The sequence below is a fragment of the Benincasa hispida genome, chromosome 11 (genome assembly GCF_027475165.1).
Source record: "Benincasa hispida cultivar pf3 chromosome 11, pf3_genome.v1.1, whole genome shotgun sequence".
Lineage (NCBI taxonomy): Eukaryota > Viridiplantae > Streptophyta > Magnoliopsida > Cucurbitales > Cucurbitaceae > Benincasa > Benincasa hispida.
Window position 1 is genome coordinate 48,445,399 of NC_143488.1, and position 27,966 is coordinate 48,473,364.

At 35.5% G+C, this 27,966-nt stretch overlaps 1 protein-coding gene across 3 annotated transcripts; it reads left to right on the plus strand.

Moving 5' to 3' along the window:
- The first annotated feature begins 1,122 nt into the window (after window positions 1–1,122).
- Window positions 1,123–27,249, plus strand: NOXY38 (tetratricopeptide repeat (TPR)-containing protein). 3 transcript variants are annotated; one of them, XM_090306843.1, is made up of 29 exons: window positions 1,123–1,466; window positions 2,587–2,809; window positions 3,961–4,022; window positions 6,717–6,906; window positions 6,979–7,122; window positions 7,236–7,392; window positions 7,489–7,682; window positions 7,783–7,884; window positions 8,228–8,363; window positions 8,463–8,591; window positions 8,964–9,360; window positions 12,557–12,661; window positions 13,020–13,138; window positions 13,260–13,368; window positions 13,447–13,569; window positions 18,356–18,469; window positions 18,547–18,717; window positions 18,824–18,910; window positions 21,693–21,824; window positions 22,287–22,442; window positions 23,066–23,134; window positions 23,535–23,693; window positions 24,036–24,092; window positions 24,179–24,219; window positions 24,394–24,513; window positions 25,321–25,630; window positions 25,710–25,817; window positions 25,910–25,981; window positions 26,403–27,249. In XM_090306843.1, exons 2-29 carry the CDS (start codon window positions 2,596–2,598, stop codon window positions 26,874–26,876), a joined length of 4,251 nt encoding a protein of 1,416 aa, XP_090162969.1. In that variant the 5' UTR covers window positions 1,123–1,466; window positions 2,587–2,595; the 3' UTR covers window positions 26,877–27,249. The 3 variants fall into 3 exon arrangements, with proteins under 3 accessions (XP_090162969.1, XP_090162970.1, XP_038903349.1); XM_090306844.1 differs by having other exon boundaries at window positions 1,174–1,423; XM_039047421.2 differs by having other exon boundaries at window positions 1,174–1,408; window positions 2,591–2,809.
- Window positions 27,250–27,966: the final 717 nt, after the last annotated feature.

Here is a 27,966-nt window from a genome sequence, read left to right on the forward strand (position 1 = left end):
AAGATAAATATTGAAATGGTAACAAATTTGAAAATTTTACTCAAAATTTTCATTTTTTGAAAACAAAATTCAAGTGCCTTGCACAATTTTTTTTTTCAAAAAGAAAAAATTGATGGTGAGAGATTTAACTTAAAAAGTTGAAACAGTAAATTTTGATAAATATTTGGCCAATTATAAAAATTAACTGATAATTATATCCAATATATTTTACTTAAATTTAACTTTAAATATTATAAAATCTAGAAAATATAGCAGGTATATATAAAAGCTCACTTTACATATAAATATGATAAGTTTCCTATAATTAATTAATTAATTGGGATGGATGGTCCAAGATAATAAATGACATATTTTCTCGGATGGAAAATACTAAAGTTGGAAGGCTAGAGAAGGGTAATAGAAGTAAACAAAACTAAGAAACAAATTTAAAAAGTAAATATGAGTAATTAGTTTGTTCGGTTGTTAGTCGGTTCTACATTACAAATCGTAGCTTAGCTAACATTGCTAAATATATAAATTGAAATAGCTCATTGAAGTCGGATCAAAACTAAACCACCAACTATTTAGGTCGATTCGGTGATTTTATCATATTTCAACTACACTTAGGCCACATTCACCAAATTGTGATGAAATTTAGTATAATCGGAATGAGATTTTATTGATTGATGAATTATAATCGGTCTAAGTCGCAAACACAACTGGATTGCTTTTGATCGCGTTTACTTTGAATTATGAAACAGACACATTTTATCGTTATCGTTACTGTTTGACCATAACAATAACGGTAACAACAAACGTAATAATAAATGTGACAAATTCATAATTTTATGGTAATAATATCTATAACGATGACGAGTCTTACATAATTTTCAAATACAATTAGATCAAACACTTTTTATTCCTCAATAAAATTTTATGATTTGATTACATATTTCAAGATGAGTCCCATATCTCATTAAAATTATGGGAAACAGATAAATAATAAAAAAATAATTAACCGGAGTTCTTTTTAGATTAACATTGATAGAATTATTTTTCTGATTCATTTCAATTTTGGAAAAAAAATAAAATTAAAAATTTTAAAAAACAAGATATATGTTAGATCAGTTATTTACAAAACCCAAGAATTAGCTTCTTAGGGTATAACAACCAAACCTAAGGAGGCCCAAAAGCACTCAGAAATTGGGTTGTGAGAATAATCGCCTCTCCTCTCAGCCACTTCCTAATCACTCGCCTGCTCCTCCCTTAAACCTCACAGCCGGATTTTCTCCTAAAGCTCTCAATCTCTCTCCTTTCTGGTTTCCCACATACATCCTGATTGTTTAACTCCATACTAAAGCTCTCAATCTCTCTCCTTTCTGGTTTCCCACATACATCCTGATTGTTTAACTCCATAGCTTCCAGGCACGTCTTTGAAATTTCGGTAAATTCATAGATATTTCAGCGAGTTCACTCAATTTTCACAGGTGGAAACGAGACCCCGAAAACCCTCCATTCCATGGATTTTCGTTACCATCTTTTGTTTATTTTATTGGCTTTAGATGGTTTTCTTTATTTCTCTGTTGTTCCGTCGATATGATTGCATTTATGTTTTAGCTAAATGGGTTGTTTTCCTTTTGATATACTCTGTCGTATGGTGTTTTCCACATACTCTCTGTTATATGTTTAGGCTGTTGAGTTTTTCCTATTTGGGTTTTTATTGATTTTATATCCTAATGAAGTTATCAGTGAATGAAATTGATCACTTACATTTCTTAAAAACATTACTAGGTGTGGAGGAAGGTTATTATTAAAAAAATAGAGTGAGTTTCAGTTTGTAATTTCATGATGAATGCTTGGTATCTACCTGTCTCACGCGGAAATGTTAACTATTTTTATTTTATCTATTTATAATGCAAAGTCTAATGTTGATCCCTAGTGTCCCCAAACAAGTAAAAAGAGTAGAAAACAAAGCAAAAATTATTTGGTGATTTTCTGCTGCTAATTTTTGGAAAGCTGGATTGAAAATATTTTCAACAAGCTGGGTAGTTTGTCTGTCTTTTTGTCTCTTTTGCAGTCTTTCAATTTTTCTCAACTGAAACTTGATTTTTTGATTTAAAAAAATTGCCTAGATAGAGCAAAGTAAATGAATTTTGTGAACATAATGGTGGGAATTGTTTCTTTGGGTTTCCAATCCTTCCTGTTTGGTTCATCAGAGAGCTGCCTGTTTAAATAAAATTATATGTCATTTTATTAGTCCGTGGTAGTAAATATGATCCTTACTCTTCCCATTTTAAAATTTTGATTCTTCATCTATACGTTTGTTTCTTGAGTGAAGGCTGTTCCCCCCTCCCTCCCTCCGGCTCCCTCCCTCAGAAGACTAGAAATGGGTAGTTAGTTCTCCAATTCTGATAGAAAATATTAAAATTTCGTAGGAGCGGACGCACCTTGATTCTATTGTTTATTTTAGAGCAGTCATATTTTCTTTAATATAGCAATTTGATAAGCTGTTTAAGTAATTATATCCCATAAGCTTTGTCATTTATAGTTTCTAAACTTCTAGGCTGTCTACCACTTGTTGTGATGTATAGTATTTCTGAAATGTAGGTAGTATAAATGGCGGGAAAATCAAATAAAGGGAGGAATAGGAAAGGGGTGCACCATGCTACGAATTCTTCCGAGGTAGCAATTTCTTCTGATGCTTCAAAAGATGTTAATGGTGCTTTGGAATCAAAAGGCGAATTAGTTGAATCAGTTGAGGAATCATCAGATATTAAGGCAGACATCAAAGAATCTGAAACAGCTAATCCAGAAAGTCAACCAAAGCAAGGTAGTAATTTTCATGATTAGTCTGATGAGTCCTATATAATGGAGAACCCTCATGAACATGGAGCACGCAGCATATTTGAGTCGTTTATCTCCTTCTAATGTGATATACTTTTTTGTAAAAAAAAAAAAAACTTGAGCTTTCCATATTTGGAGTTTTTTTTTGAAAGATTTGTAGCTTCGTTTTAATGAGCAGGTTTCTTATCACAGAACAAGGAAAATATAATAGCATGCTCCACTTCTATGCCCAATCTGCTTAATGTGGTTCTTCCAACATCATTGCCCACGGGGGAAAATATCTTTCACCGTCTGGTTTTCAAACTATAGATCTTATGCACAAAATAACAATAAGTCCATGAAAACTTTTGTTACTTCTCAATTTTTAATTCCATGTCCTCCGGGGTTGAGCTTTTGGTCATGATTTCATATGTTTGTATTTGACTTAGCCATCTAAGAAACATTGACAAACGACATAGACACGACATGACATGCCGACACGTTATTTCTAAAAAAGTAGGACACAACACATTGATTTTATTATCATTATTATTTACAAAAATAAATATGTGTGCATATTTTGACATACTGTGGAAAGAAAAGAAAAAACCATTGAGAAAAAAAAGGAGATTCACTGTTGATGAAACTGCTAGGTGGTCTGATTGCTGGTGGTCTTGGCAAAACAGAAAGAGAAGGGAAAGAATATCGGGGGTTTTGCACTTTTGAGGATGGAAGAGTAATTGGCCAGTGGGTTTTGAGGATGGAAAAGTCACTGAAAACCCTAAGATTAAAAAAAAAAGGGGCTGGACCTTAATGGCTTAAATGGGATGACAAAACCATTGTTGTTTTTGTTTTTGTATTTTTAACAATTCAATAGTGTCCTTCACATGTCCCAATGTGTCTTTGCATGTCCTAGCGTGCTGAAAATAAAATAAATAAAATAATAAGACGAGCTTTTTTTCGTGTCGGACACGTGTTGGGAGTGCGTTGGTGTCTAACATTGACACTTGGCCATTTTAGGAGTGTCAGTGCTTTATTGTCAACCACTATACTTTCTGAAGTGATGATGTCCTTTCAAATTTGAATGCAATGTTGGGGTTGACCACTAGCTTTGTTGTTGTATCTCATTCCTTATTTGCCTCATCAATCAATTTGCAGGTGAACTTCATCTTTATCCCATATGTGTCAAAACACAAAGTGGCGAAAAACTTGAATTACAAGTAAGCCAATTTGAACATGTTAATTTAGACTGTCATATTCTTCATATTATTTATGTGCGACTAATTGATTCCAAACCTGTCCTAACTATTGCTTTCAATGGAACTAAAGAAGAAAATATACCTAATACTTGTTACATCTCTTTAGGATGCCTATTTTTGTATGAGTAGTGTTAATCATTAAAAAAGAAAAAAAGAAGAAATGTTTTTAAGCACCATGATGGACTTTTTTACCTTCTTGGTTAAGTGGAAAAGGTGTTTGTGCAAATAGGAAACATTCTATTCAACAAGGAAAGAAAACATGTTCCCTGGGGGATGGCTACCTCCCTCATAAGAACAGGTAAGAAAAAAATCAATTAAAAAATCTGCAGCTAGTAAAATTCATCTTGAAGTTGAAAGCAAACTAAATCTAAGACTGGGTATTCTATACGAAATAAAAAATTTTAAAATAGAAATGCCTAACAAATAGCTACAACAACATCAATGTACAAAAGCATAAGGTTTTCGGACCATAGAGATGTAAAATGTTGGATACATGTATCTTAGATAAAGCTTGCACCTGTCAAAGTTGAAAATTCAACACAACACCGAATAACATGGTTGCAAAAGCAATGGGCCGGCAAGGTGAGTATAGGTAATAAAAAAAGGAAAAAAGAGATGAGTTTATAAATTTGAACATTAGTCTTTTTTCAAATAACCAAATTAATGAAAAGGTTGGATAGAGAAGGTGGCGATGAGCATAGAACACCAAGGGTAGGCAAAATCCGTGCAACTATGAAGAGATTTTCTCACTCGAAAGACTTGACTTGAAGACTCTTTGAAACTTCTCAAGACAAAATTAGACAACTGAGGATTTTACCGCAGAAGACCAAACATTTGTGCCAGCCTTTAGAAAATCTTCCAGAATTCCTTTGAGAGTTTCAAGAGCTGACAACTTATATTCTTTGGTTACTAGTTGTGTGCTTTGGTCACTAGTTCTTTTTGTACTTATGATTTTAATTTATTGGATGGGGTCCTTTGTAGTTTTTGGATCTCCTTTTTTGTTGGGTTTGTTCTTTTATATGTCCTTGAAGCTTGGTTTCTTGTTAAAAATAGAGTTGGGGTCGAAAACTGATTTTTGGGAGGACTTGCTGCTGGGGGAGAAAAATTTGTGTTTCTTTATTCCCATGTTTATATTCTCTTTTGAACTAAAGGTATCATTTGGTGGCCTCGATGTTGCCTTTCTCTGATCCTTTTTCCTCGCTTTCCTTAGACTTCCATTTTGCACGACCTCGAGGTGTGCCAACTGCCAACTAGAAGGGATGCTCATTTTCAATCCCCTGATCATTCTTGAGGGATCTTGTGCCATTCATTCTTTCAAGTTTTATCTGTCCCTTCTTCCTCTCCTATTGCCTCTACCTTCTCCTCTCTTTGGCAAATTAAAATTCCAAAAGAAGTTTAAGGATTTTGCATGACATGTTTTACATGGGAGAGTGAATTGCTTGGATTGTGTCCAAGGACATTCGTCCGTTGTTTTGTTTCTACAATTATGAAGTCCTCGCAGGTGGATCTCAAGCATTTGTTGTGGGATTGCTAGTTTAGGTTTCTTGAAATTGTTGAAGAACTTTGTTTGATGTGTGCCGTGCTCGGGGTAGGGATGGTTGTTCGGAGTTGGAGGAGGTGCTTTTGAACCTCCCTTTTATGGAAAGGGGCAAACAAGCTTCTTTGTTATTTTGTGCGATATTTGGTTGCAAAGGAACAGTAAATTTTTTAGAGAGGTTGAATGATTGAGTTAGGAGGTTTTGGGAGGTTGTTAGTTTTGATTCCCTCCTCCTTTGAGACTTGGTCACTAGGTTTTTATGTAATTATGATCTTGGTCCTTATTTTGTTTTTTTCTTTTGGAGTCCTTTTTAGTACTTTACTTTGGCTCCTTTTGTTCGGGCTCTTTTTATTTATTTATTATAAATTAATAAATTAATTTATTATTATTTTTAATTCCCTTGTATTTTAAAAATTTTCCTCAATGAGAACTTGGTTTCTTACCTCCAAAAAGGGAATATTTATTTCTCGTGAGCCCCTTCTAAATTTAAGCTCCAATGAAAGTGAATTATAAGATTAATCGTTAAATAGTTTTGTCTCTGCTTATTACTTGCGACTTGCGAGGTGGTTAAATAAAACTAAGATCCTTTTTAGTAGTTTATTTTGGCTCCTTCTGTTCGGGCTCTTTTTTTAATAAAAAAAAATCAATCAATTAATTTTTAATTTTTTAAATTCCCTTGTATTTTAAAAATTTTCCTCAATGAGAACTTGGTTTCTTACCTCCAAAAACGGAATATTTATTTCCTGTGAGCCCCTTCTAAATTTAAGCTCCAACTCAAGTGAATTATAAGATTAATTGTCAAATTGTTTTGTCTCTGATTATTACTTGCGACTTGCGAGGTGGTTAAATAAAACTAAGATCAAGAGTTTTTTGTTGATATTGTAATCGTCTGATCATATTTGATATTTGTGGAATCTTACATCAACAAATCAGCTGTTAGAAGTTTTCTTCCGTGCTTGCAATTTGTTGTTCAATTCAGTGGTCTAACTGGCCATTTGGTACCTTCAGTAATTTAATTCTTGTCTTCACTCAACTGTTTTTTTTTTTGGACAAGATGTCTCAGCAACCTGTAGCATAATGAAATGCATAATACTTGTTTTCTTTAATGAATTTTGCAGCTCAATCCAGGAGACTCTGTTATGGACATCAGACAGTTCCTTCTTGATGCTCCTGAGACTTGCTATTTCACATGTTATGACTTATTATTGCACACAAAGGATGGTTCCAGTCACCAACTAGAAGATTATAATGAAATTTCAGAAGTAGCTGATATTACGATTGGTGGTTGCTCGTTAGAGATGGTACCTGGTATGAAAATTTCTATTATATTTTAAGTGATAGACGATCTATTTCTGATCTCTCATGTTTTTGTTTTCACAGCATTATATGATGATAGATCCATAAGGGCCCATGTTCATCGTACTAGAGACATGCTTTCCCTTTCCACTCTTCATGCTTCACTGTCGACATCTCTTGCATTACAGTATGAACTGGCTCAAAAAAGTGCAGCAGCAACTACAGGAGGTTTGGATATTCCGCTCCCTAAGTTTGTTTATTGGCTTGTTATGTATTTTTGACCTTTTATATTGTTTGGGAAATTCATTGTAAGAAGGCTTTTGGGTTCTAATTTGATTCAGATACTGCGAAAACGGAGGCCTCAGAGCTTGAGAGTCTTGGTTTCATGGAAGATGTTTCTGGTTCGCTTGGGAGTTTTCTATCATCATCCTCGAAAGAGGTAAGATGTGTAGAGAGCATTGTGTTTTCATCCTTCAATCCTCCTCCAAGCTATAGAAGGTAAACCTAAATGATCTACTTTTATATGCTCATATGAAGAACGGTGCTTTTTTTGGTCCATTGGATGCTCATGAACACATCTCATGTTACTTCTAGGCTCACTGGAGATTTGATATACTTGGATGTGATTACATTGGAGGGCAATAAGTTCTGTATAACGGGAACTGCAAAATTTTTTTACGTCAACTCAAGCACAGGAAATGTTCTTGACCCAAAGCCATATAAAACTGCGTATGAAGCTAGTACTCTGGTTGGGCTGTTGCAGAAGATCAGCTCTAAGTTTAAAAAAGGTAGAACAACACTAGATCGCTGCTCACTGGAATCATCAAGTTGGTGAAAACTTTTCCATTCTGATTGATATTTAAACTCATTTTCTTCTCTTGTCTGAAGCTTTCCGTGAAGTTCTGGAACAGAGAGCCTCTGCACATCCTTTTGAAAATGTCCAATCTTTGCTGCCCCCAAATTCGTGGCTTGGAGCCTATCCTGTGCCTGGTGAGTTGCTTCATCCCTTGGATCCAGTTCGTCCTGCTTTTAAGGATCTTAAAGCATGATATAGCAGATCGTTCTTTGGTTATAATGGTTGATTGCCTATACTATATATATGTACATGGCTGCATTATGCTATGATTATTTTGGAGTAGCTCATTTGTTGACTATGTAGTAGTTACATGATATGCGAGATGGACAGGAGTTAAAGGTAGGTTTGAGCCTCTGTAGTAGATTTATGTGGAAAAAGTCACTGTCCTTTCTGCAAATTGCCGTTATTTCTCTATTTTCTTGATCACCGTTTCATTAGTTTGATATAATTAATTCTATTTGAGTTTTATTTTTGTAGATCACAAGCGTGATGCAGCCAGGGCAGAAGATGCACTAACCCTTTCCTTTGGTAGTGAGCTGATTGGCATGCAACGGGATTGGAATGAGGAGTTGCAGGCTTGTCGGGAATTTCCTCATACAACTCCACAGGAAAGGTATAATTACCTCATTGCTAAGAGGCCTGCTCTTTACCTCTTTCTCTCTCTTGACAACATGTTTCTGTGATCAATTCTTAACAAAACTATATCGTGCAGGATTTTGCGTGATAGGGCTCTCTACAAAGTAACTTCAGACTTTGTCGATGCTGCTATTAGTGGTGCCATTGGAGTCATCAGCAGATGCATACCCCCAATAAATCCAACTGATCCAGAATGCTTTCACATGTTAGTTGTTAGAAAAAATTTCCTTGTGGGATGTGGCATGTCCGGAAATATTTATTTTTATTTTATTTATTAAACGATATCAATATTTGGAACACTTCCCTTTAATGCTCAAAATGCTGTTCCATGGCAGGGAGCTCAACTTTTTAGTTCCATATCATCATGCAAAATAACTGCTACCTGTTGCATTCTTTATTGAATACTTTATTTATACATTACAGTGTCGGTAAATATATTGCATATACGGGTATTGTGTGCATGTCATGATGGCTGGCTCTTTAATCTGAATGTTGAATTTATAATCAATCATTTGGTTTGTTATCAATTTCATAAATCGTTGAATTGATATTGGGCTTTACTTTGATTGAATTTTAGGTATGTACACAATAATATTTTCTTCAGCTTTGCTGTGGATGCGGACCTTGAACACATATCCAAGAGATCTGGGTCTGATGGTAATTCTAAAGTTCAGGCCACAAGCTCTTTACGTGGTCTGTCGGAGAGGGCTATTGATAATTCATTGCATGGTGACATTGGGCTTTCTAATGGTGAAAGATGTAGTTCATCTGGTACTTTGGAAGTTAATGGTATAACTGAATCTTCACCTAATGGTTCAACTGAGACACAGTTGACTGAGAGTGAGCAAGCTACATATGCCTCTGCAAATAATGATTTGAAAGGCACAAAAGCATATCAGGAAGCAGATGTCCCTGGGCTTTACAATCTTGCTATGGCAATCATTGATTACAGGGGACATAGGGTGGTAGCTCAGGTATGCTTATCATTTACTGATGTTAATTTCTGCTTCATTACCCTCTCCTCCTGCTTTTAAGGGCTTACTTCAACCTCCTTGGATTACCATGTTTGTGATTACCCCTTTTTATTTTTGAACAAAGACTAAAATGGAGAGGATTACTGTTTATCTGATTAGGATGTGAATGGAAGTCATAATTGAAGTCCAAGGGAATAGGGTTGAGTATTGAAGGATGATAACATGTGTCCCTTTGTTCCCATTTTGAGTAGGGTGTAATGGGTTTCTATGGGATAACTCGTCTATAATTGGATAATCTTTGTGTCCTAGTTAGTCTTTTTTTTTTTTTTTTTTTTCCTGATAACTATATTGATTTCATTTTTAGTTTTTCATTGATAATCCATTCGGTAGACTTCTAAATTTTGGAACATGAATTTTTAATTAAGTTTTAAAAGTAAAAAAAGGAAGTTTTTAAAAATAAGTTTTTGTTTTTCAAAATCTCATCTTTTCAGTATAAGTATTACTAGTAATGAACATGTGGAATGCATGCTAAGAAAGCATATATACTTCTAATTACGTAGAGAATCGGTATCAGATACAGATACGTCAAGATACGTGATGGATACGTGTTTGATACGTGATTTGAATTATTTGATTTTTTTAATTTTCAAATACGCATATCTGATTCCAGATACGTGAAGAAAATACAATGTAAACTCCAGTGCAAATATATATAATATATACAATTCTTTTATTTTTTTAAAACTACAATGTAATGCACAAAAAAAAGGGCTCACAAATTAAATTATTTATGCTATAACTGTAAACCTCCTAAATTTAAAATGTACCCAGAAGCAATGCGGTGTATAAATAAGATTTGATGTCATAACAAAGAAAGTACAATTTAATTTTATTCATCCCTCTAGTCTATTTTTTTAATCTCTCTTACTTTTCTCTTGTTTTCTCCATTTTCCTAGTCTTTCTAACTTTGTTTCCCTCAATAAAATTCTCTTTCAAACTCTTGTTTCACCTTTATATTTGAAAAATAAATATTTTGGAGACAAAAAGTTATTAAAATTTTCGTTTGGTGGGTTCAGATGTCATGTCTAGACCTTGGATCTAAGAGAGGATTCAAAATGATGCCCTTTTGACTAAATGGTTGTGGCATTTCCCTTTAGAGACCAACTCTATCGTGAGTTATTATGAGCAAGTATGAGCCCGATCCATTTGAGTGGACCTTAACTAAGGGGATGAGTGGCTCTTTCATGAACCCTTGGAAGGCATTCTCTTTTGGGATTCCCTTATGTTCTCAGTTTGTGAAATGCCTTGTGGGGAATGATTTTAGCACTTATTCTGGGAAGACACCGATTAGGTGACATTATTCCTCTTTTCTTCTCCTCTTCCTTTCCCTCCTTTATATTCTTCTTCTTCTTTCTAGATTTCCCTGTCTTTATCATTTGTCCTCTAATAAGCTGAATCTTATCACTTTCATCATTCCTTCCTCTAAGTACTTCGTCCGCTTCTTTGGGATTCTGTTGTTTCTTTGTTTGATACGAAAACAATAGATGTAGTGGATCTTTTTCTTTGTTCGGTTTGTGCTTGCCTTTAGGGGTGGGAATTAGTGTATCTAGGGCCCTCTGACCCTCTAGGCTTCTGTTGTAGTTCTTATTTATGTCTTCAATGAGATCCCTCTCCCTTTGGCATCCTTTCTCTTCGCTTTGGAAGTTTAAAATTCGAAAAAAGGTTAAACTCTTTGGTTGGAAGGGTGAATACCATGGATTGTGTTTTGAGGCAATTCTGCCTTTGTGGTGCATTCTTTGCAAGAGTTGTCAGAAGATTTGGATCACATCTTTTGAGATTGTTCGTTTGCTCACTCTATCTGAGAGAGACGTATTTTTGGGAAGATCACTGGGTGGGGGAGAGACCTCTTTGTGAGTTATTTCCCTAGCTATATCATTTATCATCGCTAAAAAATCATCCTATGGCTGATTTTCTCGTGCAGACAGGGAGCTCTTGCTCGTTTTCCTTCGGGTTTCGTCGTGCCCTTTCCGATAGGGAAATGATGGATGTGATTATCCTCCTTTCTCTTCTTGAGAGTCACCTTTTTCACCTTGGGAAGAGAGATGTGAGAGTTTGGAGCCCTAATCCTTTGGAAGGATTCTCTGCAAGTCATTTTTCCAATGTTTGGTTAATCCTTCTCTGTGGGTGAGTCAGTCTTTTTGTCGATGTGGAGGATTAAGATTCCTAGAAAGATGAGATTCTTCACTTGGCATGATCTCTATGGCCGTATTAGTACGTTGGATAGGCTTGTTAGGAAGTTGTCGTCGATGGTTGGGCCTTTTTATTGTATCTTGTGCAGGACGACAGAAGAATACTTGGACCATATTCTTTGACATTGTGATTAGGCGAGCTTTGTTAGGGACTTCTTTTCCCAGGCGTTCGGTATGATGTCTGCTCGTCAAAGAGATGTTAGAGATATGATCAAGGAATCCCTTCTCAATTCGTCGTTTGGGGAGAGAGGCCGTTTTCTCTGGCTTGTTAGTGTTTGTGCTATTGTTTGGGTGTTATGAAGTGAGAGGAATAGTAGGGTGTTTAGGGGGTTGAGAGGGAAGCTAGAGAAATATGGTCTCTTGTCATTTTCACGTTTCTTATTGGGCTTCGATTTCAAAGGTTTTTTGTAATTATTCTATTAACATGATTTTGTAGAGTTGAAGTCCCTTCTTGTAGAGGGATCCCCTTTATTGTAGGCTTGGTTTTTGTATGCCAGTGTATTGTTTCATCTCTTCTCAATGAAAGTTGTTCTTGTCAAAAAAAATCTAGGACAATTTTAATAATGGTTCCTGATCTCTCTCTAATGTCTCTCTAAACTTTTATTTTCTTTTGGTTTATCTCTCTTCCTAACCATCTTTCTCTAAATTTTAATAATGGTCTCTGATTTCTATCTCTAATGTCTCTCTAAATTTTATTTCCTTTCCGTTTATCCCTCTTCCTAACCGTCTTTCTCTAACTTCTCAACGTTTCTCCTTGCACAAGTGAAACAATAGGAGGTAAGTTAAGCATGTCTGTTATATTAATTTTTAATTGAGTTTAGGGACAATACTGTATTTGTATCCCTTTTGCATTTTATTTTACAATATCCTAATAGTTCTCTTATTTTGTATGCTTTTCTTGTTTCAGCGTTGTTTCTGATTAGCTATATTCCACTTTTCTGCTGCAGAGTGTTCTTCCTGGCATTCTTCAAGGCGACAAATCCGACTCTCTTCTGTACGGTTCTGTTGATAATGGTAAGAAAATCAACTGGAACGAAGATTTCCATGCCAAGGTGAGGGAGCAGACATGGTTTGGTTTCTACTTATATCATTTCCATTATTATTTTTCATTAAAGTTACGTTATCTTTTATTCTCTACTTCAGGAAAAGATCTCATTCATTAAACAATATATAGTCATTTTTTGGGGATATTACTTTTATTGGAGTTACTTCATTGTTTTTAATATTCGTTGATCATCTATTGTGTCCTTTTTTTTGGTTTAATCTTATGATCAATTGGAGAAGTTTTTGTTAATCCATTCGATAGGATTTCTTTTTGTAATTTCATCTCATCAATGAAATTTTTGTTTTCAATAATATATATATATATATAGCACCTTACTATAAGTGCCATGCAATGTTTATGCATAGGTGCTGGAAGCTGCCAAACGTTTGCATTTAAAGGAACACTCAGTCCTTGATGCATCTGGAAATGTTTTCAAGTTAGCTGCACCGGTGGAATGTAAGGGCATTGTAGGTAGTGATGACAGGTGATTTCTTAGACCGGAAGCATTGTTTATTAGCTGTACCTTCAGCTTTCCTGTCCATTTTTTTAAAGCTACTTGAATATGTTAGCTTTTTCCTTGTCTGAGATAATAATCTAATGTTTAGGCATTATCTTCTTGACTTAATGAGAGTAACTCCTCGTGATGCGAACTATACTGGGCCAGGATCTCGATTTTGTATTCTAAGACCAGAGCTAATTACTGCTTTTTGCCAGGTACGTTAAAAAGAACTGGTGGAAAAATTATGTTTTTATTTTTTCATGTTATTTATATATAAAGTCTTTTTCGAGAAGGCCCAAGCTGCTGATCAGTTAAAATCCAAAGTTGAGTCTGAAGGAGCTAGCGTAGTTGACTCTCCTCAAGTGGCTGATGCTGGAAAACAAGAGGACGTCTCAACTGTAGCTAGTGATGGAAGTGTATGTATTACTTCTTGTTTGTTATTTACATTACTTTTGTCTTAAACTTAACAAGTCTTGCCTTTTTACAGTTAGAGTTTGACTAAGTACTAGTGTCGGAATACCTTCATCTGTACTCACTATCTTTTTTTGTTTTTCTTTTGCAAATTTAAAATAAAGTCAAGCGAACTATCATTGATAATCAAGTAGTGTAACAAATAGGTTGGGCCATACAATGTGCTGTGCTATTGGAATTTGACTAAGTAATAGTGTTGGAACACCTTCATTCGTACTCACTATCTTTTTTTTTTGTTTTTTGGTTTTTCTTTTGCAAATTTTAAAAAAAGTCAAGTGAACTATCATTGATAATCAAGTAGTGTAACAAATATGTTGTGCCATACCATGTGCTGTGCTGTTGAGTGTTGTGTGCAGTGTTTTTAAATGCCCAAGGCGCCTTAAGGCGCAATGGCCTTATTTTGTGAAACCCCAAAAGGACGCACCTAAGGCGTGCCTTATTTTGTGAGCCTCGCTTTTCCAAGGCGAGGTGCTAGATCTGCGCCTTGGGCCTAGGCGCGCGCCCGAGAGGGCTTTTTTAAAACACTGGTTGTGTGAAAGACTGATGGTGGAATAGTGCTTTAGTGGTTGATCTGCTTTGTATTTTTCCTATTATTAGGATAATTAGATCTTGCTTCAACAGTCAAAATCTGGTTCTACTCGTCCATACGAACATATGTAATTGCATGGTTTACTATTAGTGTTTGAGAAACTTGGTAAGAATGCTATTAACGGTATATTAGTAATCAGTTAGGGAAGTTGTTAAAGTATTTGGTTATAAATAGAGTGTTAGGGCTTAAGAGAGATCTTGAGAGGAGAGAATCCAAACATCTCGAAGGTGAGGAGAAAAGAAGACATTATTTTCAGTGCTTTGGAAGATGAAGATTCCTAGGAAGGTGAGGTTCTTTATCTGGAAAGTCCTTCACGTCTATGTTAAGACGATGAATCGGCTTGTGAGGAAGTTTCCTTCGCTTTTTGGGTCATTTTGTTGTCTTCTTTGTCGGAAGGTGGAGGAAGACCTGGACCATATTCTTTGGCACTGTGATTTTGCAAGTAGTGTTTGGGATTATTTATTCTAGACGTTTGGTTTGATGTATGTTCGTTACAGATGCTAGTGCTATGATTGAGGAGTTCCTCCTCAATTCGCTTTCTGGAGAGAAGGGCCCATTTTGTTGGACGGCAGGGGTGTGTGCCAGCTTATGTTAGCAGAACAATAGTGTGTTAGGGGAGTGGAGAGGGGTCGTAAGGAAATGTTGTCCCTATTTCATTTTCATATTTCTTTGTGGGCTTCGATTTGGAAGACCTTTTGTAATTATTCTACCGGTATTATCTCGTATACCTTTTGGAGTCCTTTCTTGTAGAGAGAGTTCCATTTTTTGTGGGCTTGTTTTTTTGTATGCTCGTGTATTCTTTCATTTTTTCTCAGTGAGAGTCGTGGTTTTCCTTAAAAAAAACTCGAAACACTTGATTAGAACACTATGTATAGTTGAAGAGATGTATCTTTCAAGTATAAAGTGAATTATACAAAAGAGGTATTAGTATCTACGAAAGTACTGCACACTGAAAATATCAAATGAAATTAAGAGTCGAATATGAAATGCACAAGATGAAGAAGAAGAGGAAAGCTTCAAACTAGGCTGAGGAACTTACAAAATGTTTCCATCAGCGAAAAAAGACAAGTGGAGTGCAAAAAAGGTCTGGATACTGAACATTTCTTTGAAATATAATTGTAATAAAGAATACGTTTTTCTTGATGCCCCATTTGTTAAAATATGAAATTCTCAAGATTATGAAGAAGAGGAAAGCCTCAACATAGGCCCAGGAACTTACAAAATAGCATCAGTCAGCATAAAAAAGGTTTGGAATTGGATATTGGAAGTTTCTTTGAAAGAAGAAGAAAGCCTCAACCTTGTGTTATTTGGCATGGTTTCTTCTGTGTTTGGCCTTTGCTTTGCCTTGTAGTATATCGAGGAACTTCTCCTCCATTTTTCCTTATTGAGAAAGGACTTTTTTTTTTTCTTTTTTTTTTTTTTTGGTAGCATGCTAGGATTTGTGCAATTTAGTGGGAACTATGAGGTGAGGGAAATAAATAGAATATTTAGATTCTCAATTTCTCTGTGGACCTCAGTTTCCAGTCCTTTTCGTAATTATTCACTATGACTTTTGCTTTATTGGAGCCCATTCTTGTAGTCGTCTCCCTCTTTGTGGGGTTTTCCATTTCGTAAGCCTGTGTGTTCTCTCTCTCTCTCTCCCCCCATGAAGGTCAAGTTTCTCATATATTTTCAATGTATAATCTTAATAACTGCCTTTTTTTCTCAAGTAATTTTTGTTTCTCTTGCTGCCCCATTAATTATTTTTTCTGATAAGAGGCTGTATTTGGTGGCTTCTAATTTGCCTTCCTCCAATAGCTATTCCTCTCTTTTCCTAGCATTTCGTCCTCCCCTTACTAATTCAGAGGCAAGTGAGGTGGTCAGTCTCCACTCCATTATTTCTGATTAGTTTACTTGTCTTAGGAGAAGGGATTTTAGATATTGGGTTCCAAAATCCTCTGAAGGCTTTTTCAAAAGCCTTTTTTTTTTTGCAAATGTATTGTAATTAAAAGGTGGTGTGGGGTAGTCGAATTTCAAACCTCGAGGTTGATAGTATGAACACTATGCCAGTTGAGCTACATTCTTGTTGGCTTTCAAAAGCCTTTTCTTTTGAGTTTTTTGTGCCCTGTCTCCACCACTGGGCACCTTCAGATTTTCCTCTCTTTGGAATATTAAAAGTCCCGAGGATGTAAATTTCTTTTCAAGTCTTGCATGGGAGAGTGATTGCTCAAGTCATACCTATATATTTCGTTGCTGATTTTCTTGTTTGGTCAGGGAATTTGTGTTCCTTCTCTTTTGGGTTTCATCATAACTTGTCCAATAGGGAGACGATGGATGTTGCTTCTCTTCTTTCTTTGCTTGAGAGTCACTCTTTTAGTCGTGGAAGAAGGGACATGAGGGTTTGGAGACCCAATCCTTTGGAGGGGCTCTCTTGTAAGTCCCTTTTTCAGAGTCTCATGGATCATTCCTCCTTAGGTCTCAGTCTTTTTAGTCCTTTAGAGGATTAAGGTTCCTAGGAAAGTGAGATTCTTCACATGGCATGTGTTACATGGCTGTGCGAATACTATGGACTGTCTCTATAGGAAACTTTCCTCACTTGTTGGGCTGTTCTGTTGCATCCTCTGTTGGAAGGTGGAGGAAGATCTGGATCATATTCTTTGATGTTGCGAGTTTGCTAGCTCTGTTTGGGAGCGTCTTTTTCAAGAGTTTGGCTTTTCGTATGCTCGTTAGAGGGGTGTTGCTATGATCGAGGAGTTCCTCAATCCGCCTTGAGGGGGGGGGGGGGGGTTGTGGTGTGCGCTATTGTGTGGGTTTTGTGGGGGGAGTGAAATAAATAGGACTCTTTGAGGAGTGGATAAAATCCCTAGTGAGGTTTGGTCTCTTGTTCACTTTCACGTTTGTTTGTGGGCTTCGGTTTCAAAGATCTTTTGTAATTATCTTATAGGTGTTATTTTGCACAGTTGGACTCCCTTCTTGTAGGGGTTGCTTTTATGGTTGGGGTGTTTTTTGTTGGCCCTTGTACTCTTTCTATGAAAGTTGTTATTCTTATTTTTAAAAAAATCACACCCACAGGCTTTTCACCTTGGTGTTATGGCCTCAAGGGTGGATTCTTTGTAGGAGTCCGGAAGAGGATTTGGACCACTTGCTTTGGGATTGTGATTTTGTTAGCTTTTTTTGGAATCAATTCTTTAGGACTTTTGGGTTACATTAGCTCTATTATGTTTGAGGAAGGGATCTTGTTTTTTGCAATGTTATGGGGACTAGTGTATTTGGCTTGAGGAACTCTATAATTTTTTTTGGGTGTGAGGAGGTCAGAGGAGGATCTTTGGGATTTTATTAGGGTTAATTCTTTTTTATGGGCATCTGTTGATTGGATTTTTTTTTTGGTTGTAATTATTTGTAATTATCAGCTTAACCTTCTTCTTTTGGGTTTGAGCCCTCTTAATTGGGCTTGGGGGTTGTTTGTTCTTTTGGGTTATTATTATTATTATCATTATTCCTTTGTATGCCTTTATAAATCCTTTCATCATTTCCAATGAAGAGTATGGTTTCTTCTCAGAAAAATAACAAAATTGTGGTAGCGGGAAGGAGTATTTATAATTGAAGACTTTCAAGGTTGTGAATGACTGCTAATCCTTCTGAAATTTGTAGTGATTTTACTTCTATTACTACCTTTTTTTTTTATTACAAAAATTGATTTATTTTTAACGAGAAAAGTTGATTTCTAAGGTTGATTGAAGGCTATTAAAAACAAGGTTAATGTAAAGATTAATCTTTTAATTTAGCAAGTCTACACTTCGATTGTGAGCTAAGCTTCTACATTTTCAAATGAACTTTACTTTCAACATTACCCAAAAAGTTTCTTATTCTTCAAATTCGGAGTATTTGATGTGCATAATGCAGGGTCAAATGAATAATGAAGAATTCACAAGTTCTTGCAACAGTGCTTCAATCAGTACTTATTGCAAGAGGTTCTCCTGTGATGCATATGATCGTCGATTAGCTTTCCCAATTGTTGTATTTATCTGTATTTCTTCTTGGATTCTTGATTATGTAAATGTCAGTTTTATGCTTTATTTGGATCTTTCATTGTGTCAATGGATGAAAATCCAAGCGATTGGATTTGGGTAAATATTGAGAAATCTGAATTATGTTGCTTTTAGGATACTAGCAAGGAAGAGAAGACTGAGGATCTCAAAGAGAGCTCACAATCACAAAAGGAAATCTTTTTTAATCCTAATGTCTTAACTGAATTTAAGTTGGCTGGGAGTCCAGAGGTAAGATCTGAACTTGCGCACCTTGGCTGCTATTTAAAGGTCCGTGTTCTCAGTTCTCTTAATCTTGCATTCACCAGGAGATTGGAGCAGATGAAGATAATGTGAGAGGAGCCAGTATGTTCCTCACAAATGCTGTGCTTCCAAAATTTATTCAAGATCTCTGCACACTGGAAGTCTCACCCATGGATGGCCAGACGTTGACTGAGGCGCTCCATGCTCATGGAATTAATGTTCGGTATATTGGAAAAGTGAGCATCTGTATACATAACAACTTCATCGACATTTTGATGACCTTGTATTGGTGGTATGTCCTTGAGTAGAAATTTTTACGATCTTTGCAACTTTTTTCTACAGGTTGCTGAGGGCACTAGGCATTTACCCCATTTATGGGACCTTTGTTCAAATGAGATTGCAGTTAGGTCTGCAAAGCACATTCTCAAGGTGCTAAATCAAACTTATTCCTCCTTTTCTTACTATGAAGTTGTTGAAGTTCCTTTTTTTTTTGTTTTTTCTGTTTTTTTATAACTGAGAAAATGCAGTCTACAGAGGGCGTTATGAACTTTCTCAAAGCAATTCTGATATGTAGAATCTTATGGATTCTCCATCTTTGATGCATGGTTTTTCTGTCTGGCTATTTGTGGCTTTTAAGACAATGTGTTTCTCATGTTGTGATACCCAATGTCGATGCATCTTTTCAGAACTCGTTGCTTATGATCTTGTTAAACTCAGATAAAATTTTTTTGGACTTTTTCATTCCTTAACAAAAGGGAAATTGATGTAGTAGGATTAGGATAAATTAGGGTATTGTGGTCAAATCCTTAATTAGTTAAGTTTGGGATTAGTTTACATGATTGATTAGAATTAGAATTAGTTTCCTTAGTTTATTAGGATCAAGATTAGTTTCTTTTATTAATTAGGATTAGGATTAGTTTGCTTTTCAATTCTCTATAAATAGAGTTAGTCTTCTTATATTGACAACTGATTCACTATAAAGACTTCTTTGAATTCTTGGAGAGAATACTCCTTTTATCTCTTTAGACTACATCAATTTGATATTAGAGCAGTCGTCTGGGCTAACGTTGACTGCTGCCGATGGAAGACTGGAAAACTCTTGACGCAAGAGGGAGTTTCGTGAGTTTTGTTCGTTGTTGAACAGTCCACATCTATATAGGGGGAACCTTTTAATTTCTAGAAAAGAAACAAGGTACCAAATTTTTTCTCAAGATTTTGCAAGAATGGACTACTCTCGATCAAGGTAGACATTGAAGAAAGAGTATAGTAGTTGGTATTGGCAAGAAAGTCAATTTTACTCCCAAAAGTAATGCTGGAATTTTGACTCAAGTGATTCAGAAGAAAAATTTCAGTATAATAATTTCGCTCGTGCTTGGTTTTCTCAAAGAACCTATCATTATCCACATTGAAAATTTGATTATAGTGGTTCTAGCGATTTTGATGAAGATTCTAATGTAGTTTGGAATAATAAGACGACATTATCAACAAAGAGCCCGAATGATCCAATCAGACCGGTTTTTTTAAGAATTTGACTTAAGAATTGGAAGTTAGATGATTCAGAAGGTGTGAAAGAAATTATTATGACCAACATCAAAGAACACCCATGAATCATCCCAACACCAATATGGAGGTCGAAACATTTTCAAGGAAACAAAAATGTAACAACTATCAAGAGAACTTTTGGAACGGAATGGATGAAATTTGGGGTCTTTTGGGGAAAATTCAACAAAAGCTGGAAATCACTAAAAGCTATGAATTGGCACAAGAAAAATCCAATGAATCACGGGTGAAGCTCGTGAGTGAAATTCAAGCAAGCCAAATTGAAAGGGAAAACCCATTGCATGAAGAAGAAGAAGAAAGGAAGTGTGATGAAGGAGGAGAAGAAGAAGAGACAAATGAAACAGATTCAAGCAAAAATAAAGATGAACGTGACATGATCGAAGACAAAAGTAATCAAACCTATTGTTAAATAAAGTTATAGGAGTCAAGGAGGATGAAAACGTGTTTGTAGGGAAAAGTTGTATGATTATTTCCAACCCATTACTTCCTCGACCTGAACCAAAGATTCTAAGTTTTCCAAGTGAATTCACCAACATTACCGATGAAAAAAATTGAAAAAATTTCTGGTGTTGCATGCAAAGACAGAGAAATTGAGAATGAAGAAATTAGAACCTCTAATCTCACTAGCGCAGTGAGTCTTTTTGCCCAAACTACACATATCTTGATCTAATCAGTTCCCTTCATTTTGGGCCCCACAGTCCACACAACCTGACCCAACTTTGGCCATCTTTATTTATTTTCCTTAATCCATCCAAACCCAGATGCAAAACCTACCAAGCCCATGCTTTTTACAGAGTCATAACTCCTTTGCAATGTTGTTTGATTGGATGTTTTTCCCTCAAGCCACACTATTATCTACATTCAATCGACTTGGAAGATGAGTTTATTTTACGTTTTTCAACGTATTTTGATGTCAAGGATGCTTATTTTTATTTTATTTTATTTGTTGTAATCTTCATTTTCTTTTTAAAACTTGAGGACAAGTTTTTTTGGGAGGGATAAAATGTAGTAGGATTAGGTAAATTAGGGTATCTTGGTTAAATCCTTAATTGGTTACGATTGTGATTAGTATCCATGATTGACTAGAATTAAGATTAGTTTCTTTAGTTAATTAGGATTAGTTTGTTTTCCAATTCTCTATAAATAGATAGTTAGTCTTCTTGTATTGACGACTTTTGATTCATAACAAAGACTTCTTTGGATTCTTAGAAAGAATTCTCCTTTTTATCTCTTTGATTCATAATATAGACGTCTTTGGAAAGCAGTTCTTCTTTTGCATGGTTTTGTATTTGCATTGTGGCATTCTGCATCTTAACTGAGTGACCATTCATGTTATATATGTGAATGATAGTATCGATTTTGGTCAACACTTCATGCTTTTGTCATTTTTAATGAGTTAGTATTATAACATGTTCATAGGAAAAGCAAGTAAACCTACTGTGCGGTAATATAAATACTCTTTAGTCAGAAACGATGGTGATTATCATTTTCATTTCTCGGTGTTTGATTATTTGAGAATGTGAGATTACCTGATAATGTGGGAGAACTTACCCCCACCTAGCTCATACTTTCTCTCTTGTATTTTTCAAAAGAACGAATCATTTCATCACCTGTTAATTATTATTTCACACTAGTATTTCTCATTGTACAGGATGTTTTGAGAGATACCGAAGATCATGACTTAGGGATGGCGCTTTCCCATTTTTTCAATTGTTTCTTTGGAAGTTGTCAAGTGCTTGCTACAAAAGCTGCTAGTAATACGCAGTCCAGAACCCCAAAGAAGGTTTGTTCAAAGCAGATATTAGTGTCTGGATGAAACTATATTATTGTTCACTACGCCCATTCCCTGAGCTAATATTAAATATTCTTCTTTAAACCTCTAAATTTTATTGGACACTACATTTAATAGCTGTTAATGTACGAAGCTATTAGTATATACTTATCTTAGAAAGAAATGAAATTGTTGTTATGAAATATTTTAATTTATTGTTTTAGCATTTACTTCAAACATGCAATTGTTTGATGATGTGTGTAAAGTGAAAAAGGAATGTAAAGCCTTAAAGTACCCTTTCTGCACATGCCAAGTGGTATCTCAATATCGCTGATAAAAACTAAATGTAAGTACTCCTTGAGAAAGATGAAGGGTAGAATTAAAAGGTCAAGTGGCTGATAAACAACTCTCTCGGCATCTACTACAGATACTGGTCAATTAGTTTAAGTTGATTTCTCATGTTGTACGTTACAGGACCAAGTGCACCATCATTCTTCAGGAAAAATTTCAAGGGGACAAGCCAGATGGAAAGGCAGAACACATGCAAAAAAGAACCAATCCTCACATATGAGTGTTAGCTCAGATTCTCTTTGGGCTGACATTCGAGATTTTGCAAAGCTCAAATATCAGGTGATCTTCAACCAATCATGAATGGCTCCTTAATGATGTTCAGATTTATTTACTTGTCATGTACCAAACATTTGTATTGAGGATATGCTCTTCTCTCCAGCTTTGTATGTTCCCTCTTTACCATGCTATCCAAACTCAGGTATCCTGATCGTTTGTATTGAATAAAAGTGGAGAAGAAAACTAAACTACTGGTTTTTTTTTTGGAGGTCTGCCCTTCTCTAAGAGAAAAGCTAGAGAATCGACTTCCATGACACCCTACCTATGCCATGATTTTTAATTACTATCAATCCCGTATGCAATCTATTCCTCTCACTGTGTAATTTACATGAAAAAGACTCCCACATCCTTCTCCTTATGATATTATCTCAAAGACTCAAATTATGCTTCCATTTGGGCTGTCTCAGCGTCTAAAATCTGACCTGCAATTAGTGAAACGAACAGGTGTCTTGTCACTACTATCATTTAATTTTTTCCATTGTTTTTAATGAAAACTGTGTTTCTTCGCTGGCATATTAAAATTTTAAACCATGCATGGTTATAAGCATGTCTTTCTTTTAATAATGGTTTTTTTTAATCCATTGGGTATTTATGTAATTTCATATAATGAAATACATTCAATGCAGTTTGACTTGCCGGATGATGCACGGTCGCGTGTGAAGAAAGTGTCTGTTGTACGGAACCTTTGCCATAAGGTAATTATCCATTCAACTATTTAATTCCAAAGTACATCTTATATATATTTCAATTTTTAATTAGGTTGCTATGCACTATGCTTGGTGTGTATTAGCACTTATGGAGGAATACAACCATAGATTCCTTGCAGAATTTCCCTAATTGGTGTGTGTTGTATAGGTTGAATATTGGGGATGTCTAAATTATAGATGAAAATATACTAATTGATACTAATATGAAGTTTTAGTACGCTTCACCTTATTGCATAATTATAACTCTTAAAAGCAAGAAATGTACAACAAAAAGAATCTCTTTACTGCATTAGAAATTAGTTTTTCTTTTACCAGATTTCAGTTTCCGGACTTTTGAGCTTTCTATTGGATTAATGATTTTCTTAACCATACGATGGGTTCTTGACAGGTTGGAATCACAGTTGCTGCTAGGAAATATGATTTAAATTCTGCTGCACCTTTCCAGACATCAGATATCTTGAATCTCCAACCTGTTGTTAAGCATTCAGTTCCAGTATGTTCAGAAGCGAAGGATCTTGTCGAAACAGGAAAGCTGAAGTTGGCAGAGGTCAGCTATAATGTTGTCACTTTTAATGAATTACGTTGTTTTTCTTGAATTCATCATTACCAGAATAATAACTGTGGCAGCATCATAGGAGGACTATTTAGATGCTTAATTGAAACTTGATATAAGCTGAATAGCAGTGGCTTAAACAATATTCCACAATATCTTTATTTGCTTATTTTGGAAAATGAAATTTTGAATGGTCAAGGAGTTTACTTTTCATGTACAGCTTGACTACCTTTTAAGAACTAAACGGGAAAAATAGTTGATCACGTGTATTTGCAAAAGGACCCGAATTGTTAATGTTTGATTTTAGAAAATTTGATCAGTTATTTTGTTGTTCAGGGGATGCTTAGTGAAGCCTATGCATTATTTTCAGAAGCTGTCTCGATACTTCAGCAGGTAATGATAGTCCATTCTTTAGCATTGCCTGCTTACAGAATCCTGTTAGAGCGTAATCTCATCACGTAAAAACTTATTTGTTTCAGGTTACTGGTCCAATGCATCGAGAGGTTGCCAATTGTTGCCGGTAGACATCAGAGAACTATGCAAGCATGCAAACTTTGTCTATACATTTTATAATTATGTTGCTTGTTATATAAGGGCACGAATATTTGTCTATTACTTGCGTGCTAGTTTTCTTTTCATTAACAAGCACATAATTATGCTATGGAAACTAATCTTTTCCTTTTTGAAATTTTAGGTACCTAGCTATGGTTTTGTATCATGCTGGGGACATGGCTGGAGCCATAGTCCAACAGCACAAGGAACTAATTATAAATGAACGTTGTTTGGGTTTGGATCATCCTGACACAGCCCACAGGTATTTCCACATTCATACTTCAGTTTTGATTAACTAATTGAATCAAGGATTCTAAGATATTGAACAAAGGTTATTTTTAATCTTTTTGTTAATACCTGGAAATCCTCCAACCTTTAGTGAATGTCTATTTTTGCTCGTTTATAAATGAGAGAACTGCTTTACGCAACATTTAGTAGTCACGAACTATGCCCAACACTTGCATGAACATCCTCTCTGGAAGTTATGTTCATATTGACTGGTTTTACAATTAGCATAGGTTATTCGTTATCAAAGCCAACTTTTGGCTCATTTGGAACGAATGGAACCACCGTATCTTTGACGACAAAGAGACAAACTTCACACGCTTCTTTGATCATCTTATGTATACATCGCTCACATGGTGTAAATTCACCCCACTATTTTGTAATTGCAACCTTACTTCTCTTATTTCACATTGGAATAGCATCATGTAATCCCACGCGGCACTTTGTCGTTTTGTAAATTTCATTCAATCAATGAAATTCTATTGACTGTTTCTCATAAAAAAAGAGATATATTGTTCACCACTGTTTTCTTCTGCTTTCCACTCACTTAAAAGATGAATGTGCTGCACAAAGCATATAGTACGTTATAAGATGTGTAAATGAGATTATTTTATGGGGTTCATCTGTTATAAATGATACACCTAAATGAAAATTAAATATATGATATATAATGTCCAACAAATTAGTCTAATTCTAATGATTATGTCTGTGTCCATGCATATATGTTGTCTTATAAATTTGTTTGCTATCTTTTTCCTGATATAAATTTTGTTCGCTTCTGTAGTTATGGGAATATGGCTCTTTTCTACCATGGACTTAACCAAACAGAACTTGCACTACGACACATGTCCCGAGCATTGCTACTGCTTAGTTTATCATCTGGTCCTGACCACCCTGATGTTGCTGCAACTTTCATAAATGTCGCAATGATGTACCAGGATATTGGAAAGATGAACACCGCGCTTCGTTATTTGCAAGAAGCATTGAAGAAAAATGAAAGGCTTCTGGGCGAGGAACATATTCAAACTGCTGTTTGTTACCATGCTCTTGCTATTGCATTCAATTGTATGGGTGCCTTTAAACTGTCCCACCAGGTAATTCCTTAAACAGTATCGTTGAATAATGTTTGACATCTGTCGTAATATATGACCAACATTTCATCTCTCATGGCAGCATGAAAAGAAAACCTATGATATACTGGTCAAACAGTTGGGTGAAGAAGATTCACGGACGCGAGATTCAGAAAATTGGATGAAGACATTTAAGATGCGTGAGGTACAGGTAAGTGAAAGATGGAAAAAAAAAAAAAAGAAGGTTAGAGCTACCAAAAATACCTCTTTTGTCGTTAACAATATAGATTTGTATTTTGACAGATGAATGCTCAGAAACAAAAGGGCCAAACTTTGAATGCTGCCTCGGCTCAGAAGGCTATTGATATTCTTAAGGTATTCTTTTAAGTGGCTCAATTTTATTAACAAATGAAACTTACATGAGAAGAAGACGCCCCAGGTAGAGAGAGTGAGAGATGAACTTCGAGTGAAGTGACAAGAAAATTATGCTTACACAAAACTTGGAATTAGAACTCCTAAATGAAGTTGCAAGTGGAATATTATTGCACATTTTGTGGCAAGAGGAATGGTTAAAATTCTACTATGCAATGTGATTAGGAAGTTGACTTCTAATTATTCTGTAGTTGCTCCATTAGGCCTTGCAACTGTCTCTGGCATTTTAATAACCTCAAGATTTGACTCGGGGATTTTTATTATATTTTGACCTTTCCATTCTTGTAATCGTTTCCTTGCAACATTGTCTTGTTCAATAGTTATTGTACAAAATTTAAAGGTCTCATTTCTGAATACCTTGCAGTCTCATCCTGACTTAATACAAGCATTTCAAGCTGCTGCAGTAGCTGGTGGTGGATCTGGCAGTTCTGGAGGAGGTCCCATCAACAAATCCCTGAATGCTGCCGTTATTGGTGAAAATCTCCCTCGTGGTAGGGGTGTAGATGAGAGAGCTGCTCGTGCTGCAGCTGAAGTCAGAAAGAAAGCTGCAGCTAGAGGCCTCTTGATACGTCAGCCAGGTGTCCCGGTTCAAGCTATGCCGCCACTTACCCAGCTGCTAAATATCATCAATTCTGGCATGACACCGGATGCAGGGGATAGTAGTGAAACAGACGGTAAGAAGAAAGAAGTTGACACCAACCCTTCTAACAACACCCAGGTAGATGGAAAACAAGATCAGTCGCCTTCAGCACAAGATCAAGCTGCCCCTGTCGGATTAGGTTCTGGCTTAGCGTCTTTGGATGCGAAGAAACAAAGACCAAAATCAAAAGCTGCTTGATTGTGGAATTTTTTTGTTAAACTGGCCAGAAGATAAATAATTTATTTGGGATAGGGAGGCAACTCTCCAATTGGCTACTAATATGACAATTCTGAGTCCATTTGAGTAAAGAGTTCAGCTTAGTTTTAGCAATTGGCTGCTAAAAATATTTGTTTAGATGTGCCAGTGAAGTTATAGGTATTCCATTTTTTATCAATCGTTTTCCAATAATTATAGAGTCGTTCAAGAGGGAATTTGAGCACATTTTTACCTTTTTATTTTATTTTATTTTTTTCTTTCAAGTCAAAACTCAGAAATCAGGTTAATGTAGCACAACTGGGTTCGTTTGTAAGGTATGTAATCTGAGATATGATCTTCCTCTTCCTCTTTTTAATTGTCATACTCATCACCTTATTCCAAGCGTAGCAATTTAAAGGCAGTGTCTGTCCTTTTTAATTTGCTAGTCAAATTTTGAAGTCGTGCTACTGGTTTTATAAGTTTATTTTGTAGATTGTTGTAATGGAGCTAGAGATTCTGAAGCACATTATGAACGGTATCGTCGATTTTGGTTCATCTTTTTTTCATGGCATTGATGTCAGAATTGTGAATCTGACAAAACTCTTGCCCCTTTTTGAGGAATGATGAAGGCTTTCCCCCCCTTTTTTCTCTGGAAGTTTGGTGTGTGGGATTCGGACGCACAATTTTACCATTGAAGTTTGCATTTGGTAGTGTTCTTAGTCCACTAGCAAGTTTTTTAAAACAAACATAACATTTTCTTATCAAAAAATATTTTATCACGATATTGCTAATGGACGAACATTTTTTTTTACATGCAAAACGATATCCTTTTTAGCATATGCTCATTAGTTATCACTTATTGATGTATAGTTAAGTAATTATTGGTGCATCTAATAAGAATCAGCAATTCTGGATTTTAATTCATGTTCAGGTGCATCTTACCACAATTAAAATTAGGACAAATATTTAACTATTATACCGTATCTTTCAAAGTTTTCCATAGTAATTCAAACAAATATATAGGTTTTTTACACATATATAGGTCTAATTACAAAATTATTTTAAATTCTCTATATTTTTCATGAATAGCTTA

Excerpts from the sequence above, each read along its gene's own strand:
- NOXY38 (XM_090306843.1), top strand. The coding sequence starts at position 2,596 with ATGGCGGGAAAATCAAATAAAGGGAGGAATAGGAAAGGGGTGCACCAT. Across the intron at positions 13,570-18,355 it reads CTGTAGCTAGTGATGGAAGT|GATACTAGCAAGGAAGAGAA; the intron begins GTATGTATTACT and ends TGTTGCTTTTAG. Across the intron at positions 18,718-18,823 it reads ATGTTCGGTATATTGGAAAA|GTTGCTGAGGGCACTAGGCA; the intron begins GTGAGCATCTGT and ends TTTTTTCTACAG.